General features: G+C 37.1%; 1 protein-coding gene across 1 annotated transcript in view; it reads left to right on the top strand.

The window, feature by feature from the left end:
• Positions 1-19,650, top strand: part of EYS (eyes shut homolog) — a 938,397-nt gene that overhangs the window by 711,680 nt on the left and 207,067 nt on the right. The window contains exon 36 of the mRNA XM_069804576.1: positions 4,679-4,791. Coding sequence (XP_069660677.1) covers positions 4,679-4,791 — 113 coding nt within the window. The remainder of the gene's footprint in view (positions 1-4,678; positions 4,792-19,650) is intronic.

The following is a 19,650-nucleotide window of genomic DNA, read 5'->3' as shown; positions in this document are numbered from 1 at the left end:
ATTGTTTGACCAAAGTGTTTATAATGTAGTTATGATTACAAAACAAAGAAGTAAGTATTTTAATGTTATTTTAGCAGAATGCATTACATTCAAAATATAAAAATATCTATGTAAGAGAAATTATTAGAAGCCCAATCAGTATGTTTGTTTTGGAGGGAAGGAAACCATGTTATTAACGGCATATGCAGATAAATGTTTATTCCCAAACCAAGTGATTAATTTGCTGTTCAGTGTGCAAAATGGATCATAGGTTGCCATAGTGAATTTTCCCTATACCAACTTGACATTCAGAGTCTGGAATGAACTTAACTAAACACAGTAGCTGTTGTAAATTTTAAAACTATATTGTGTCTGACCTTTGCTTTTATTGGTTCCTTTTGCTTTCTGTTTTTTTGTTTGTTTCTTTTTTTACAATCCCAAGAATGAGGGATTTTGTTGAAAAACATACATGGCGTGACTGGAACAATCATAATTAAGCTTTAGTGAAACTTCATAAGAGGGTAAGGGGAGAAGAAGAAGCGGAGCTCTAACAAGTTGTTTTATGCAGCCACTATTAAAACATTGTTCAATTTTTCATTTTTTTTAGGCAATGTTGTGGGTCCCATGTCATTTCCATCTCACAAGTGTGTAACTGTTTCTGTCCATGTTCACACTGATTTTGCAAGAGATCCTGCATCCTGTTAATTTGAAAATTATTTTATTTACTATTTATAAAAGGCAGGAGAAAAAGAGTAACAAGCATCTCTTATAAGAAGTAAAATGTGATACTTAATAGGACGATACATACTCATAGACTAGCCAGTATAATTTGTCATGATAGCAGCAGCAAAAGCAGACTGCCGAGTATAACACATGGCGGTCCGTCACACTTATTTCCTTGCCAAAGTGACTGGTAAAGGAATGATACGGAAGAGAGACAGTCTTCTGTTGTCCATGATCCATGTCAGTAGTCTGTGTCGGCCCTCGTGGTATATCAAATGATACTGTTCTTTCGATATCTGAAGCGTAACTTTGAGCAGGGGAGTGTTCGCGTCCAGCCCTCGATGCAGGGTTTTGTCTCTAATCTCCAGGAAGCCCCAGTACAACCCTCCAAAACGTCTCCGCTGCACAGAGAGCCGACCGTCCCCGTCCCGCTCGCTTCAGATGCCTCCTCAAACAGTTGGATAGCTTTCCACGTTGTCGCACGGTTCTAATGTGTCTGTCTTAAAGTCTTACCTGCCCTTAAGCCTTTGCTGCTGAAGAAGTGAACGGTGAGCTGTCAGTGAACGTCTCTGAGCCCCGCCGTGGGCTGGAAGGACGGTTCATGTTCCTTACTGTGCACGGCACGGCGTGTTATGTCTCAGAGCGGCCGAGCAATGCAGAGGAAAGCAATTTGCTTTGCTTCAGGCACGTGGTACTCGCACGGCCTGTCTCCCGGTGGGGAGGGAGAGATCTCTCCCTTTCCAAGATCTCTCCCTTTCCGAGGGAGCTGGGAGCAGCCCCGGGCGGAAAGCCTGGGGAGGGAAGAAGAGGACCGGGGCAGTCCCCAGAGGAAGAGGGTGGTTGCTGGAAGAGTGGAGGTGACTCTCAGCCATCGTGTAGAAGCGATGGCAATAAGGAATTTTTTCCTTGGGACCCAGAAGCAGCTGTGTGCCTCTGGAACACCAAATGTTTTTGACACCAAAGTCACCGAACTTTTTAAAAAGCAAGATTAGAGGAAAGGGCCCTCCCTACACAGACAGAGAAGGGAGGTGGGAGATTTATCTACCTCACCCAGCACATCGGAAATCTATTAAGTGGTTGCCATGCTCTAATTCAGTATTTTGTGTTCTAGTAAAACATAGTTTTAAAAGCTTTCAGTCTTTCAAAATCTCATTTTCCTTTAAGGAAAAGGGCAGGTGGTTTTTACCTCAAGGGTCTGGACGGATCAAGAAGCCATCACAATATGAAATGTGGTTTGCTGGCTGGTAAGGAAGAAGGCAAATATACAGGCTAGAGGCCATCCTTTTTATGACATTTAATGATAAGAAAAGAGATAAGGAAGACAATTGTGGAAAAATTTCTTCCCATTAATTTGACCAATTTTTGACCCCATTTAGACTTATACCATCCACAACATCCTATGGCAGGGTTCCACAGCTTAATTTTGAGTTGTATGACAAGTACACCCTTTACCTTGTTTTCATCTTCACACTGATTTATGTAATCTCATGTCCTTCCGATTCTGTATTGTGAGAAACTGTGAAAACTATTCATCTGCACAATACTCTGTTCTAACTCTCCTTAATGGTGGGTTTTCCTGAGTAAAGATTCCTAGTTTATATAGTTACTCTCTGTTCAGAAATGCTCATATGTATTATCATCCTGACATACCTTATAGTTTTTGCATATTGTGAATTTTTTGCATATTGTGAAATCCTCTTCTCAGGATTTTGGTTTTGCTATCTTGAGTAACGCAGGACACGTTGACCCACTTGTGAAGATGCTGAAGAGCGCAGACCCTCATACAGATTGCTGAGGGACTTTCTAGGGGCTCTCCATTTTGAGAAAGCTCACTATTTATTTCCAATTTTTCTGCTTCCTTTTTAACCATTCTCTTCATTTATTGAAGGCCTTCCTTGTTATCCCAGGGTGACTGAGTTACTTTAGAATCTTTTAGCATAGAAACTTGTTAAAAGCCTTTTGGAAATCAAAGGCTATGTGCCAAGGCATCCTTTTTCACATATTCAGTGTTCCTCCTGTGAGTTACTATTTCCCTTTTCAGAAATCATCTCAACTATTCCCTGGTACATTATGTTCATCTATGTATCTGTTAATTCTGCTCTTTAACGTAGTTATTAATGGTTGTCTGGAATGGAACTGGGACTTACTGATCCAGAGTTTGAGATACGCCCTTGCATTCCCTAGTCTTGTCCCCCTTTCCCAAATCATAAAAATAAAAAAAAAAAACCCAACAAACCCAAAACAAACAAACACACACACACCCCCAAATCCACATCTGCCATTCCCATGGTTTGGATGCCATTTTAGGTGCTGACCACAGTAATTTCCTTTAGGATTCCAGGAAAACACTATTTGGTCTTTCTCTTTTTTGCTACTGTTCACTTTGTTAATTTATTTTAAAACCTTTTTCAGTAATATTTCAATTTGAGACAGATCTGTGATGTCTCCCTACTAAAAAGGGGTTCTGGCATGGGAACCTCCCAGAGCTCCTCTACATTAAATTTTGATTTGGTGAGTTCATTTACATTTCCTGCTAGAGCCTTATCTCTTTGAACACTCTTTTTATACTTTGATGGTCTATTGGCCCTACAGCCTTTCTGGCAGGCTTACTGCTCCTGTTGGGTTTTAAAAAACATTTAATGCTCACCATTATGCTTTTAGCAAATTATTCCTCAAGATCTTTTTATTTTTCTTTACGTGGCCTGCTTTATTGGGATTTTACTGCCAACATTTATAGGACTTCCTATTTTCCTTCATTTGGACGTGACCTCAACTTTTAAAGGATGTCTTTTTAGCCATTATAAACATTTTTTACCCTGCTATTTAAACATTCTGGGTTTTGAGGGGGTCTAAAGTCTTTCTTCTTCTAGTAGTTTATTTACATTTTCTGCAGAACTCCGATAGCCTGTTTTAAGTATTCATCTGCATGTGCTTTACTCTTTGGGAATTTTCCTTTGAATTTCCTTTTAAAAAGTTCCTTCATTTTTACGTAGTGCTCCTGGTATGAAATGATGACCGCAATGACTTTCTTTTTTTGTTTCTGCAGGTATCTAAACCTGCAGGTATCTAAACCTGACTTTGTGGTCAGTGTTAGGAACAGGTCCTGTGCAGTGGTAAGGACCAAGCCAAGACCTGCTTCTCCTCCTATGGGCTTATGACCAGCGTTCATTTACGTGCCTCAGGCCATACCCTCTTCCACTTCTTTTCTTCCCAAGTAGTCTCCCAAGGGCCCGTCTGAATGTGTCAATGACTTTCATCTTCATGGACAGTCCTAGCAGTACTTTTTTGTTATTTTGGCATGAAAATTATTATATAAACAATGGAGTCCTGCCTCTTATGTGTCCCCAAGGACAGGTACACGTGATGTGGTGTGACCAGGAACTTGTCCCAGTCCGGTGGTCCAGTCCATAAAGTCTCAGTTACAACATTTTGGGTGGTTTGTTTATATATTATAATACCTGTCAACATATTGTGTCAGTGTTATTTGTTTAGATGGCGAGATATGCACAACAATTTATTATTCTGTGTTTTTTCAGTGCCCCTACAGTGACTCCCATTTTCAGTAGGTCCTTAGGCATCTTTGAAGCATGATTAATGGTACTAGATAAACTTTCAAGCATGGAAGTAGTAAACTTAAAAGTAGACCACTCCCCATGAGCTGTGTTCATTTGTACGAAATAAATACCTTGTTAGAGAAGTGTACTTTTTGCTGGTGTCTCACTATACCTGTGGTGCTGTCTGCATATCCAAAACTCTATGAGTTCATTTTTAAGTCAGTACTGCCTATCTTGCTCTAATTTCTTTTCACATTTACATTTTTTTAATAGAAATTCTTTAGAGAAAAAATGGAGACCAGGAGGATTCTTCAGTAGCAGGCTTAAATTATGTTACAACTCTTTTGCAGAAACTTCATTATTTTTAAAACAGTTCACAATGACAACAAGCAGAAGAACTGTGTGCATTTTCTCCTTTGTAGATACCTGGACCTGTCTACAATTTCACTGGCTGTATACAAGTCTTAGAAATCAATAATGTGGGACCTTTCAACTTCTCTAACGCTGTGGGAAGAAATAATGTCGACAATTGCAGGTAAACTACCCTCTGTGCCTTTTCAAATCAGAATAAACTGTTTGTGTTGATTTTGCTTTCTTCCTTAAATAGGGTGACCATTTTAGATAATTTCAACAGTGGTTACAGGAAAAAAAATATTACATAGAGAGATATTGTGCTTTCTTTTATGCTTCTGAAGTACTTTCTTTATGGAAGATGCTTTTTGCAGGGTAGTTAAATTCAGCTTGAAGGCTTATTTAGAGTGACTTTTCACCCACTGAATGCTGAAGCATAGTGTACTAATCAATGTAATCTGCAACAAAATACAGGAGTGGGAAGTGGAGTGATGTGCTGGTTGTGTTTCTACTCATGGTTTGGGGATTTCCATTAATCTTTTAACTAATACTGATGACTTGCTGCTACATTTACTATATATGAGATTGTGAAAAATGCTGGAAAGCATTGTTTCTGAATACATGAAAACCCCCACTTGGTTTCATTTTTGCATATTCACATTGCTGTTGGTCATGCATTGTTTGAAATAAAAAGCTATACAGAGGCAATGGTGTAGATTAGGCTTCTATTCTGGCATATAAAAGGTTTGAACATGGAAAAGTGGAAAACAAGAAAGTAGAGATGAATCGCATTTGTAGATCATGAAGTCTTTCAGAACAGTGTGATTTTAGTCATAGGACATATGTCCTGTATCCCTGGAGAATTTTGTATAAGCCTTTTTATATATGGCTTTGATTTTTTTCCCTAAAATTTACAGAACGGTTTAATTAATGTTCATGTGCTTGCTTAAACAGTATGTTATAAAGCTAGTTGTAACTGCCTAGATCATTAAAGATCCGTGAGATCTGGACTCTGCACTCACTTCTGCCACAAGCCCCTTAATGAACTTAAACACATCACACTCAAAGTTATGACAGGAGTGTAAACATCAGACCCATTATCGAACCAACCACCTGCCTCAAGTCCTAGGCATCTAAGCTCTCGCCAGTAAAACTTACTCTGACCACAGAGTTCAGCTTGTTACACCTGCACCGACCTGCCACCTTTTTTATTTAGAACAGCAGCTCAGTGTCATTGCCTTGTCCAAACTTGACAAAGAAATAAATCTTTGCACCCTTTGAGTTCCCCAAGGCATTCTGTTTGGAAGATGTTCTCTAAGTGTATTTAACAAACAGTTGTGGGTGTAAATCCTGCACAAAATACAGAACTCTGGCCTCTCTTGTGACAAACCCCAGCTACAAAAGAAGTGATGGCTCCACTCTTGCCTTTCTGCATAGAGTTTTCTCCTAGCCAGAACTGTGATCTCCTCCAAAATGGGGGCACATACTCCTGTCCATGGAACTGCACCTCTGTGCAGAACAGAAATTCATGGGGATGAAAGCAAGTGAGGAAGCTACTTCATGCCTTTAATTCAGGCATTAACTTGGGGGGGGGCGGAATCTGAACTTCAAGGACTATTTATGTATTAGAAATTAAATAATTATTGGGAAAAAATCATAAGCCATCTCAGGTGTCTCCTCTGGTTACTAGATTAGGAAATTGTTCCCCATTTTGCACAGACATTAGAGCTTCGGTGTCCCAAATCCTAGGCAAGATGTAGCTCTGGTTTTTAAACTACTAGATAAAAGAGGGATAACTTAAAAATCAGGACTGTTACCATCTTTTATTCTTGCTTTCATTCTTGAAAATACTACTTTCTCTGAGGTAGGTGTCTGCATCCTTGGGCTTTTTGATGCCATTCTTTTTTCAGCTTTTCCTATTGTGTAGTTTATATAACCTTTCATTTAAGAACCTATAGCCTTCAAGAACCAAAAAACCAATGAGATCTGCTTTGTCCAGTCTGTTTATATAACATATAGAGGGATATAGACAGGAAGGAGAAGGTGTATGAGCAAATTTGGTTTTGTTCCTTTTCAAATTTGTTTAATTTAGAATGCTATATTATCTGTTATATTATAATCTATAGAATTATATGCCAAGATTCATTGCATTTTCTATTGATTCTGATACTTCTCTTCATAGTTAGTCAATTAGTGTAGAAATATGGCTGATAAGTTATGATATAGCTATTAAAGATCACTTTATTTGAATCAGAACTCAGTGATGACGGTCTAGGGCTGTTTCTTGCAAATACTGTGTATATGGAACTGATCAGGTGAGTAAAATGGCATGATAGTGTGTATAGAGGAACCATGGAAATAGTCTTGTACACAAAAGGCTGCTGGAAGGCTGCTGGGCCTCCTCAATCCTCTGTCCTGGACAGCATCTTCTTTTTACCTCCCTGCTTGTTCCAGAATGCTCTAGATGAGCCTGACAGTGTCCAGCCCCATGCAGTCCACACAGAGCTGGCTCCATCCTGGTCCAAATCGCAGCTATTCCCGTCTATGAAAAGCTGGGAAACAGACTTGAAATCAGTTTGAATTTCCCTTGGTGGCATGGTTGTCCCATAGGAGTGGACGTCAGGGAAGCCTGGCAAGCGTTCTCCTCACTCATTCCCTGCCCTGTGACACATAAATTTCATATCTGCCCACACATGGCAGCTTACATCATCCTTTGCTTTTCACTTTAGGTATTACCCACATGCTTCCTGACCGTCATCAGTCCTAACATATAAATTCTGCTTCCCAGAAAGCATCTGGGAAGCCCAGCTGCCATTCTCTTTTTGTAAGACAGGCTTCTTGGGAAGAGAGATCTGTTTGGGGAAGGAGAAAGTGATTGAAGAAAGTTGCTTAAATAGGGCAGTAATGGATAATATATTTTGCAAATAGGAGTAGCTGGTGAATACTAGAAGGCCTGGTGTATTTATTGTATTGTTGTATTTGCAGAATTCATATGGTTCTGTTGATGCAATATTGCTGCAGTTGGCTCTGCCTGGCAGTAATAGAGTACTCCACAATGTGGCAGAAAAAGCAATCCAATTTCTTCCTGTGAGGACATCCCTGTAGTTATCATTCAATGGCACTAAGTATTTCTGTTCTTGCTGTTGTAATTTTTCTTTAATTGACCTTCTACCTATCATCGGCTGTCTGTAGACTTCTAATCCTTCTGAATGCCCCTGCTTTTGCGTATTTAGCCATACTCTAGTGGCATTCACTTGCCCTGCAGGGGTTTTTACTTCTTGGCTCCCCAGCAGCATGGATTACTTCATTATTGTGGTGTAGAAGGTCAGCCAAAGGGAGACATGCAGAAACTTCTTAAAGTGTATGGGCTTGCGAGTAAATTTTAAGCTTATGAATTTTTAATAGGTTTGAAATTTACTCAAATGTGTTCTGCCATTTTTTTAACTGGATCTATTTGAATTTTAAAATACCAAAAGGATGAGCTAATATATGCAAGGAATATAGAGGGCTTTCAAAAACAAATTTTAGATACAGTTCATTAACCTTTTCAAAACTATTGGCATCACTACTTCAGGACAAGTCAGTACCTTTCATAGGATATTATATACTCCATGTTGCTTATCTCAGAGATTAATGCAATTTAGGTTACTGTTTCTAAATTTTTGAGAGTTAAGAAATGTAAAAAATGAAGCCGTAGCATTAATTTCACTGGCATATGTATCTGACTCTCTGCTGTCTAAAATGCCCTAAATATATAGGGCAAGAATGCTGTTTGTTCCTTTAGCGTTCATATTTTGTAATGCAAATATCATAGACTGCAAAGGAGGAGAATTATTTTAACTTGGTAGAACTAAATGGGAGATGGGGACAACATGGAAATTCCTTTCATGTCATTTTGGAATCAGGTGCTAAATTCTGCTTAAATTCAAGTGGATAATTGATAAAGGCAGCACTGGGCAATTGGATAAGATCTAAGACCTTAAAACTTGCAATAATCCTGATCATTCTGAAAGATGCAGGATTTCTGTGCATGCTCAGAAGCGCTGAGGTTTCAAGCATGAGGCTCTAACTCAGTTAATCTGTAAGGTCATGGCCCAGATCCTTCTGCTAATCACATGCATCCCTGTTTAAGCCTGGAGTTCATAGATATGCTATAACAGATGACACCACAGGAGGAGAGAACAGCTCGAAGGGATGTATTGCACTGAGGGCTCATGAGAGCTTTCTGCCGTAAGATGTAACCAAGGTGGAATAGGAAACAGCAGAATAATGGTATGATCAGGAGAATGAATTCAAGCTTGACTCTCTGAGAGCAGATTTGCAGCCATAAAAGTCCTCTGAGCTATGTGGCTTTTGCTTTCAGGAAAGGTTATAATAGAACTGTATCAATTAGTAAAGGTCAGCCTCCAGTAGGTAGTTTTCTAGAATTATGCTAGACTATATACTTATGTAAATCCTGTCAAAGTTTATTTTAAGATTCTGTTTAAACTATTCCTGTCTCAGAGCTATGAATATATAGGCAATTTTAAAAGAGTTCTATAATGGCCAACAGTAGTAGAAGAGGCAATTGGAAATAACGGATCTCTGATGAGAACTGTTAAGAAATGAAATCTTTTTTACTCTTTCCTTCTTCTGAAACAAGTAAGATACTTGCAATGTGTTAATGCAATGTAAAGCTCCTCTAAGTGTTTCAGAAAATGTTACTGGAATAGATTTGCAGGATAAATGACTATCACTTTCAGGTAGAGTTCAGATGACAGGTATAAATGAAGCGTTGAGTCCCAGTATTAAAAGCTGGTGTTTACTGCAGCTCACTTCTGGTTTAGTGTCTGGGAGGTAGGACTGCTGTGTATTCCTGTAAGAGTGTACTGCATGTAGTAAATTCAAAGCTTCCAAACACAGACACACATATATAAAATATATACATATACATATGCATGTGCATATGTATATGCATATACATATATCTATCCAAGCCATGATTTGTTCTTTTTTAAAAAAATTCCTAACTAGGAAACAGAAAAATACTGTTTGCTGTTTTCCTAAGAGGAGTCTTACTGATGAATGCAAATGTACAAGGCTGATCTGCACTCACAGACAGGAGCTAATAAGCTGAGCTCTTCATTACTGCCCATTGGACAGATTTTCAGTTGATTTCTTAAAAGATTTTATTTTGCTGTTAATTTATCTTAAGATGTTTTTTCCAGGCTAAAACTGAGCTTCATCTCAGCAAAGACTCTGATTGCTATTTGCATTTAGGAAAGAGGCTCTTGAATGTGCATTACCCAAGTTCCATTCCATCAAGAGGACTGATGGGTTTCCTAATGCATGGCAATTTTCTCAGGAGCTATGCAATACATTTTGGAGATCTCTACATGTTTTCAGTAAGCCCTCAATTCCACTTTCCCCTCACTTACCCACTTTCCAACAAGCTCTAAATCCCCTTCCTTATGTGTGAGTACTCCCCTTTCCATTCTGTAGTTGTCTGCGGTATTTTTACAAACATCCCAACAGACCCCTAACACTTTTGTGAAGTTCAGCCTCCTGTGCAATTTGTCAGCATGTCTCTTCCTCTGTGGAACTTCCAGCTTTTTCAGAATATTATAAAATATCACAACTCAGAGCATCTGACACCAGGCATCTGAGATGTTTGATGTCTGTCTTTGGAATGAACTGTATACTTTGAAAAAGGGAAAGTTTGGTCCGCTGGAAGTTATTTTTCAGCTGGTTGTGAAAATCAAACAGTTATCGTTCCACACCTGGGAAAGGAAAAGCGCTTATGGTGGTGCATGCTGTGTGTTAGAGTTCATCATAAGTGTCCATACAAGACTCAAGTAAGGTTAAAGAGTTTCGTCATATGAATCCACCTCAGCTGAAAATGTTATATTCAATCAAATGTACAAGCTGGCTCAAACCTGAAGGGGAAATCACAGAGTTCCAGACTTAAGTTCTTCCGTGTACTTACATCTTAGTTCATGAATGAATGCAAGATCCTGTGAGAATCATTGAGCTTCTATTACATGTGAAAGAGAGATCATTCAGACTTTAAGTTATATTCTTTCGTCTCAGCATAGGTGGTTATGTTTGTATTTTTTCATTAACAGTTTGGAGTTATGCGCTTAATTCTGAAACAGCAAAAAGAAGAAAAAAAGAAGAATATATAGTGCTCCTCAACACTGTAGAAGAAAATGATTAAATGAACAATACTGACGCTACTTAGCTTTATTTCTTTAACAGATTTTCTGTGGTTAACATAGAGATTGGACTAAGTGTTTCTGAAATACAGAACTGAAGATAAAGCTTCAGAAACATCATTCATTTGTATTCACCACATATATGATGCTCGATATTATGTTAATAACAATTCTTTGCAATTTTAACATAGAGAGTGATAACAAGCATTATGCATCTTCTTTATGCATTTCTTTTGTTACCTTTTTCTCTCTCATCTATTGCTTTTGCTGGCTGACAACCTTTTCTGTGTGTTTCTAATTGCTCCTTCCTCCTTTTCCAGTGCCTGAGTTGCTTTTATATATTTTCATCCCCTTTGCTTGATTTGCCCTTCTTGATTTCCCTCATCTTTTACAACATTTGTTTGCAGTGTTTTCTTTTCCTTTGTGAGTTTTGCTGTCCTGTGCAATTTTCTTCGTGCTCTCTGTGTGTACATGAATTCTGGGTATTTTTCTGTTACCTTTTCTCCCTCCTTTGGCATTTCTGTTCAGATGATGAGTTTTCAATGATACAGACTTCAGTATTGAAAAAGAAGAAAAAAGAAAAAAGTGACAGATCAAAAAAGATCTAATCTTCCCTACTGTTATAAATCCTGAAAATTACTGTAGATTGTTGTGTAAGCCTTTAGCTTAATCTTTTGAAGTATTCTGTGGAAATTGTTTGTGATGGATATTAGACAAATCCATGCAGGTGAGATAATGTGTGTTTGTAAATACTACATTTCTCTCCCTGTTTCTGGAAAGGGTTGCCGCTCATCAGCATACCGCAAAACTAACACCAACCTTTTTGGAGGCAACTCTTTATTTCTAAAAGATTAATAATAATTTTTGGTGATGTTTATCTTGACCTTACTTACCCTTTTGTAACTTCAGGCATGTGTGTTATACCAACAGAGGGTTGTTTCTTAATCCTGTCAACAGAATTCAGTGGCAGTCACTGTTTGTTCGTGTGTCTGTAATGAATAATTGTAACAAGATCTTGATTTCTCCTGGAATTGCCAGGTACCTGCATGGAAGCTAATAACAAAAAAGTTAAAGGATACCATGCATTTTTTTCTTCTGGTTTTATCAAGGAGGCATTTGCAAGTATGTATGTCAATGTATGCATGCCAATGCCTAAGTCTGAGGCAGTGTGCTACTGCAAATAAATACCTCACTTAAATATTTTGGAAAACACTCTGCCACAGTTGCACAGAAAGGAAATTTTGATATGAATAAGACTCATAGGGTTTTTAATGAAATTGTCTTTCTACTACTGTTTATGTATACTTCATTATTTTATAGCATATTTGTTTCGTGTGCTAAAGAAAATGTTCCAGCACTGGAGAAATGCTATTATGCACTCATGTCACACTTTTGCACCTATTTTAGTGCAATTATATAATATTGAATATCTCCAGTTACTGGTGATTTGTACTCTATATGATTGCCAAATTTATTAAAGGAATTTATAAAGCTTCTTTCAGCCCAAATACTTAACCATTGCATATAAATCGATCCCCTTATACATCAGTAAAATACAGTGCTAAGCTTTAATCAGAAAACTCACAGTGTAGAACTGAACTTGTTACATAAATACTTTAGGAAGGAGAAATATGTGTTTAAGACTTCTGTTACAACAAAAAAATCTATATCTACTTCGGCCTCTTTACGTTGAGTGCTAGATTCAGAGCCCCACAAACAACTGTGATTAGTGTATAAAGTCGCTGTATCCATCCACAGCACATTCTGAAAAAGTGGAAATAAGAGGGATTGCCTATCAGGTCAGTAGATCATCACCAGTTCTGACACAGGAGATAAGAGAGTTAAGGAAGTGACAGAGCTCAGTGGACCAACATGGGGTAGTTCAGAAATTCTGGGAGGCATTACAGTCCAAACCCCTTTTTTGCTTTCCATCAAAGATCGTAGCTCCAGGAACTCTACAGATTGCCACAACATTTTGGGTTGCTCTAGGTTAACAACAGTGTTCATTTACCTTCTGCCAAATTGCTTCGAGGATTTATACTTCCCTAGAAATTCTGTCATCCAGGCAAGAACTGTTTTTGAACATGATTAGCTTTTGAAATGTAAAACCATGAAAAAAACTTGTATCAAGAAAATACACTTCTAAGATTTATGAGAAAGACTCATTTTCTCATGTGTGAATGTAACTTTCTCATTTCAGATTTCAGCACAGCTTCCCCTAAAACCAAAATACTATTATAAACATGAAAATAGAAGGGTTTTGCTAGAATTAAAAAAAGGGATTGGGTTGAGAACATCCCAAATTTCCTATAAAACCGCAGCAGATTCACAAAATAAAAACTAAATTTAAAGCCATTTTTCAAAGTTCTTGAAACTTCAATACATCTGTTTTTCACAGCATTAATAATATCATGTGTCATAGCCATGGCAATACTTTTTGGAAACTTTACCTTAATGCTTAAGAAAAATTATCTTAGTGACACAAGACATCAGGTGGTATGGTTCAGTAGCTTCCTGAAATAATCACTTGGGCTTCTAGCCAGACAGATATGCGAATAATAAAACCCTCATCTTCTACTGTCTTAGAATAGAAAAAATAATCTCGATTTTCTTCTACCCGTCTAAAACTTGCAGATGGGTGCATGGATGGTTTGACAGAATTCTGCTTTAAGAATATTTCCCTATATATCTAGTCTTAAATTTATGATGAACAGTGGTTCAGAAAAGCCAAGTATATAACAGGAAGAATTGTCTAAAAAACAAATGAATAGTAAAAGAAATTATCTTGCATGCTTTCCTTATTGGACTACAGTCACACTTAGCTTTAGTGCTAGCATTTGATGTCATTCCAATTACAGAAATCCAGAAATAGAGAAAAAAGTGTTTTGTTATAAACTCACAAATAATTAAACTTTGCAGCAGGTTTCCATGACTTCCAAGTTATGTGCAGAGAGTGCCTTGTAATGGAGATGTAGTTGCTCTTGTTATTATACCAGACTGTATTGTGAAGAGAGGCATATTAGGTAGAATAAGTAAGAATGAGAGTCATGCTGTAAGGAATAATTTGCCTACTGGAAGCTTGAATCAGTATAATTCCTTCTCTTTGACTTTTGTCATCTTTGAGATTCACTTCTGAATTCCATACAAAAGTAGTAAGAAATCATAAGAGTTGCCTTCAACTGCTAACAGCCAGAATGTCGAGAGAAAAGTTTGGAAGTTCAGTTCTGTTCTGTCTAGCGGCTCTCTGCTGGCATCTGTCCTGTGTCCTTCACTGTGTCAGTGACTAGACCACAGGACTTCATGACTTAGAAAGTATTTGTGGGTTTGTAAAAAATTCATTTAACAAAGCTAAAAGTGAAACAATCGACAACATCACAAAACCTTGTGTGTTTTTATAGAAAATAAAATCCATCACAAATAATATTCTACTTTTTGAAAAATATTTTGAACATTTTTTACAATTAAAAAGATGGTTTGAGCTTCTCTTTGGCAGAGCACTTTTAATAACACTGTCCATTTCACATCTAAAAACTATTGGAGAATCCAGGTTTTAAAACCAGGTTTTTTTTTAAAAATTCCCGTATATTATTGATATCCAAAAGATGTCCATTGTAGTGATATGTATTATGAACCTATAAACCAAAATTTGATATATTAATATCCAATTAACTTCATAAAAGCTATTTGCAGTAAAATAAAATTCTTCTGAAATTGCTTAAACATTGCAGGTTTAATTATTATAGGAAAAGGAAAGCCTGAAAAAAGGAAATATGTAGTTACTTTTTTGAAATTAAGTTTGTACAAAACTTCAGATTTGAAGTTTCTCTTTAAAGAGGCCAAACCCCAAAGGAAGAACAATGTCCTGAAGAGTTAGGTTTAGTTAATGTAGACAAGCAACTCAATGTAAGCTTCTGAAGCAAAATGGCAAATGTGATTTCTGTGTGTCTGAACAAGAAAGGAGGAAGACAATTTCATTGCGGTGTGCACTATTGATTGTGATACTGGTTGTACCGTATTTCACTGCATACTGGTGTGCACTGGAGCAGTACCTAAAAAGTGCGAAAGATGAAAGTTATAATTAAAAATCCTCACAGGAATCGGTGATACTTTTTTAAAAAAGGTATGCAGAAAGCTACTGTAGGAATCCAGTCTCTTTGGGGTTTTTCTAAAGTAGGACTGAGGTGATTGGAGTGTATATGAAGATAGCACGTATGTTTAATGAGGAGAAACGCGGGACACAGAGGAGGTTCTTTACCTCGGCAGAGACCAGCACGTCAGAACCAGTGGCTGAAAGCTGTACCCAGAACAGCTGAATTGGTACTAAACCAAAAAGCTGTAACAGGAATGATGATTATAATTGGTACAAACTGCCAGTTGAAGTAGTGGCTTCTTCATGTGTTGCTGTGTTAAAATTAGACTGCGTGTCTTTCTAGAAAGGATCCTTTAGACAGCCATAACTTATTAGGCTTAGTACAGTTGTAACTGCAGGAAATAGGAAGATCTGAGATAAACAGAAGAGATGAAACTCTGATGTAAGCTGCATTAAAAAGAAAAAAAAGGAAGGAAGGAATTAAAGAATAAATAAGTAGTACTGAATGTAAAATAGATAATGCAGGCATGGTTGCATGTATAGCACATGTTGCTGAGTGATAAATTTTCATATGTTCTTATTATCAGGAAATCTCTACCTCTTAGATCCCATTATTCTTAGGTCCTAAAATAGAAAATATTGAATAAACTGATAAAATATATAATTATTTCTTAAAATATATGTTTATTTCTTACTGTAATACATTCTTACTTAAATGAGTCTGTGAATCAGATAGTATCTGTATTGGCTGATTAATATATAAACAAGTTATTATCAACAGCCAATAAATGGTCTTCTCTGGAGAGCTGCTAAGCAAAATCTTATTTTCTGCAGGGAATGGGGATTGTTTGTTTAAGGCTGTAATATTAAGTAATGCAATACTAGAAAGATATATCATCCTTCAAGGGACCTTGGTTATAAAGTTAAGAAAACAGTCTTATCCCTACAACTACTTGACTGCAGCAGAAAAACAAATATATTTACCAGTAAAAGAAACATTAATTTGCCTCCAAAATTCATATAAATATTTTACAATTACCTAATTTCTCAAAACTTAAATTGATTATAAATAGTTTATGTGTTTTTTCTGTATCTGTAACCTGCAGGACTGTTTAATCATATCCTGTCTGACTCTTGCTCTGCAGTACTGTAGATATACAGTGCGTCAGTGCCCCCTGCAGCCTTGAAACACTAGTATAGCATTTAAAAAAATACGCTATTGATCTTTGTTGAAGTAACTATTCGGAAAAAGAACAGCTTTAAATCCTGTTGTATCCTTTCGTTTTTTCTCCTTCCTTCTTTAAAAGTGAAATCACAGCTCTTGGGTAAAGAGAAAATGCTTTGGAAATTTAACCTAAAAATCAAGACACATCATGATGTATTTGTGAGAATAAAAAATCCCCCCCCTTTTTTTTTCTTCAAAAAAAATGGCATATGAAAAGCAGAAACCAGAAGCATAAGTAATTCAGAATATATGTGTAAACTTTAAAATGAATAGTTACAAAAAGAAAGTCTGGCTCTCGAAAGATCAAATTCTGTAATGTGTAGAATGTTATATATATATATATATACACACACACACATACAGAAATCACTGCTTCATCTGTGCAAAACTGCAGTAGGTATTTGTGTATATCTTTGACAGTTCACTCAAAATCACACATATAATCTAAAGTTAAGTTTGGGGTTTGTGTCCTTTCCTTCAGCTCCTACTCACATCTTTCTCAAGTCACTGGTAAATTTCTAGAAACAATATTAGTTATGGGTTTACAGATTTCTTTTGAAGCTCTGAAGTTTAAAGGAAGCAGTGGTTGGTCACAGCAATAGTAGAAATCTGAAGTAATTTATCTATGTATGGGGAAAAGGAAGGATTTCAGCTCATAAAACCCTGAGCTGTTAAAATTGCAAGCAGTGTCAAAAAGAGGACATGAATATAAATGAATTGAACTCCAAAAAACCACCTGTCTCTATGCTGTGCAAGAGCTTGTTGAGATATACATGCTCCAGACCAGCTTTCTGAAGCCAGATTTCCCCACTTGTCCTCTCTCCACCCACTCTAAAATTAAGAGTTAGGTAGGAGAAGATGCTGCTGCACTGTTACTACTCATAAAGGTCCTAGATGACATAAAAGTGTGAGTTGGCATTTCTTAACAGTCAAGAGAATTCCTTATTTAAATAACAAGTTGTAATATGAATTTTTTACATCTGTAAGGAGCAAAGCTGAAGGCCAAATGACATTAGCTGATTGAAAATGCAGTAATTTTTTAGAACTAACTGCCTAACATATTTCACTGATGTTATAAAATTGAGTAAGTATTGTATGAAAATGAAGTGATTATATCTCTTCAGTTTCTGGGCACTATAAACACAAGTGTGACATCAGTAAGTGGCTTTGAGCATTTACCAATTATGAAATCTATTTCATAAACCAGAAGATATAAAAAATGCTTGACTGAATTAAAGTATATGAAAGAAATTCACCAGAGTACAGAACTCTTAAGTGGCAAGGTGTTTCTAGTTGCAAGTGGGATTAATTTTATTTAAAGTAAATATTTTTTTTTCCTTCAGAAGACATTTCTAATATAAACAGAGTAAAGTAAGTTCTCTAATTTGGGAATATGGCCATATAATTAAGCCTTTGTCATGTTTTCATCAAATTTGACTAATTGAAGTAATTTACTATTTTTTACTAAAAAGGTATATGTGTACCTCCTAAGCCCTGCTAAGCCCTTTTCCAATGGCAAAGCTCAATCTACTTGCCATGGTGGGTTTTATTTTTGTCATTTAAATCAAAAGGTTAGATATTTTGAATCTTGGAATTCTAAATGAGTTATCTAGATTTTTCACAATATAAATTTTAAAAAAAGTAAGAAGGTAAGCACAACAAAGGAATCTCTTATATCTTCTAACCTTCTAACCTCCTGATTGTGTTCAGATGATAGCTTTCATAAAAGCTTGTTTTGTTGGTATGATGATGAGGATTTGGCTGATATACTTAAATCTGACCTGCTTTGAGATAACGGCCCTGTTAAATCGCTAAAATCGATGCTTTAGATATAGGTGCCTTTCATGACTTAAAGTTACTGAAGAAAGAATGGCAGAAAAATATAGTGCACTTTGAAGGTAACAATGAGAAGTATTCATTCTGCCACAGAGAATATTCTCCCAGTTTTGCCTCAGGTTTCTCTTTGTCTCTTGCTTTGAAACTTGTTTTCTGGTTGGAAAGATCAATGCCTTGTGGCAGCTGGTTCTGCCTAGTCCCAGATCATAGCCAGGTACTTACACCTCCAGTGACGTAGCGTTTGGGATCAGGTAGTGTTTGAGATAGGCAAAAGCTGTTAGGATCAGTAGATGCAAAATATCAACTTATTTACATGTTACCCTGGACCAGGTTGACCACCTGATAATTTCAATATAACATACTTTTAGTTTAATGTGTTCTCTGCCTCCCTGTGATCTTGCCATGTTGCAGCCTTTGGGCTGATAAGAAGATGGGAGGGTATGAGTCATCCATTTTTAGCATTTTTCTGTTAAGTAATCCAGGTCCAGAAAAGGCAGCTCCTTAATTATTCCTAGTCCTAACCAAAACTGAATAGTTCAGTGCAGCGCGGTGGCATGTCGTTCTTCTGCTGCATTTGATCCTGATTCCTGTGCAGACGGGGTAGAGTGCTGTTCTGCAAGTTGCAAGGGGAGACAGAAATCTGCTGACCAGGCATCTGGCGTTTCCTTTCCTTATTCCTTGTTCGTGAACTGTTATGCTTTTCTTCCAGTTGTTCACACTAATAATAAAACTTCTCAGTCTTGATAATGCTGCCTGTTACTATCTCTCCATGTTTTAAGATTTTGCTAAGCCAGAGTCACATTCTCTTACTAACGTTAAAGTCATATCAGTCTCTTCATTGTGAACTTAAATTGCTTAAAGGTTTAGAAAGCTCACTTGAGGTTGTTACAGGGTGGAGTAAGCTCTATCCTTTGCTGTAAAGGTGTGCAATTCATAAGGAATGCTTTTAGCGAATGTTTTGAATACCTGAAAATGGTCTGGGCTGTTTTTTCAGGTCTATAATCAAACCATGCATGATTTCAAGTGTGACATAGTGAGTGGAAGTAGGAATTTGTCCTCACTCGTCAGAGTTAATTTGTTCAGTTCCATCTCTAGTCAGTGGAGGAAGGTGGTCACTTCTCTTAGAACGGGATGAACTGGAGATGCCTCTCTCGGTGTGTAGGTCGTCTGCAGGGAGAACCAAGGTGATCCGCTCAGGCAGGTTTCCAAGCTCTTAGGCAGATCATGTTTGACAAAGTGAATTCTGTCCTAGGGTTTTATTGGCAGATGAAATGTCTTCAAAATATTTAGGAGGGAAAAGGCTATTTTGGGTGGCATTTTGATGCCTTGAAGAATTTGGAATTGAAAAGAGATTGAACATGAGGTCATAAGTATTGAACATGTTAATTACTTTCTTATTGATTGTTCTTGTTGCTGCTGTCATTGTCATTGTTACAGTATTTGTTCACTCTCAAGTAAAAAGTGAGAGTGCTCACTACAAAAACACATCGTGGCCAAAATTCAAATAGTTTTCCAATTGCATGAAAGAGAAATATTCCGTACTCCAGCATTTAACAACCTTCCTTTAGGAAAATCCCATTAGTAAGAAGATTAACTTTGCTTAGTGTACCCTTACAGTTATTGCATGCTAATATGAGAAAGAAGGAAAAGACATCTACCAGCATCACCTCTTACACTGGGACACTCTAAAATACGATA

Source organism: Haliaeetus albicilla, chromosome 17 (assembly GCF_947461875.1).
Source record: "Haliaeetus albicilla chromosome 17, bHalAlb1.1, whole genome shotgun sequence".
NCBI lineage: Eukaryota > Metazoa > Chordata > Aves > Accipitriformes > Accipitridae > Haliaeetus > Haliaeetus albicilla.
Note: the sequence above shows the minus strand (reverse complement) of the source record. Positions and strands in the feature narration are given on the sequence as shown.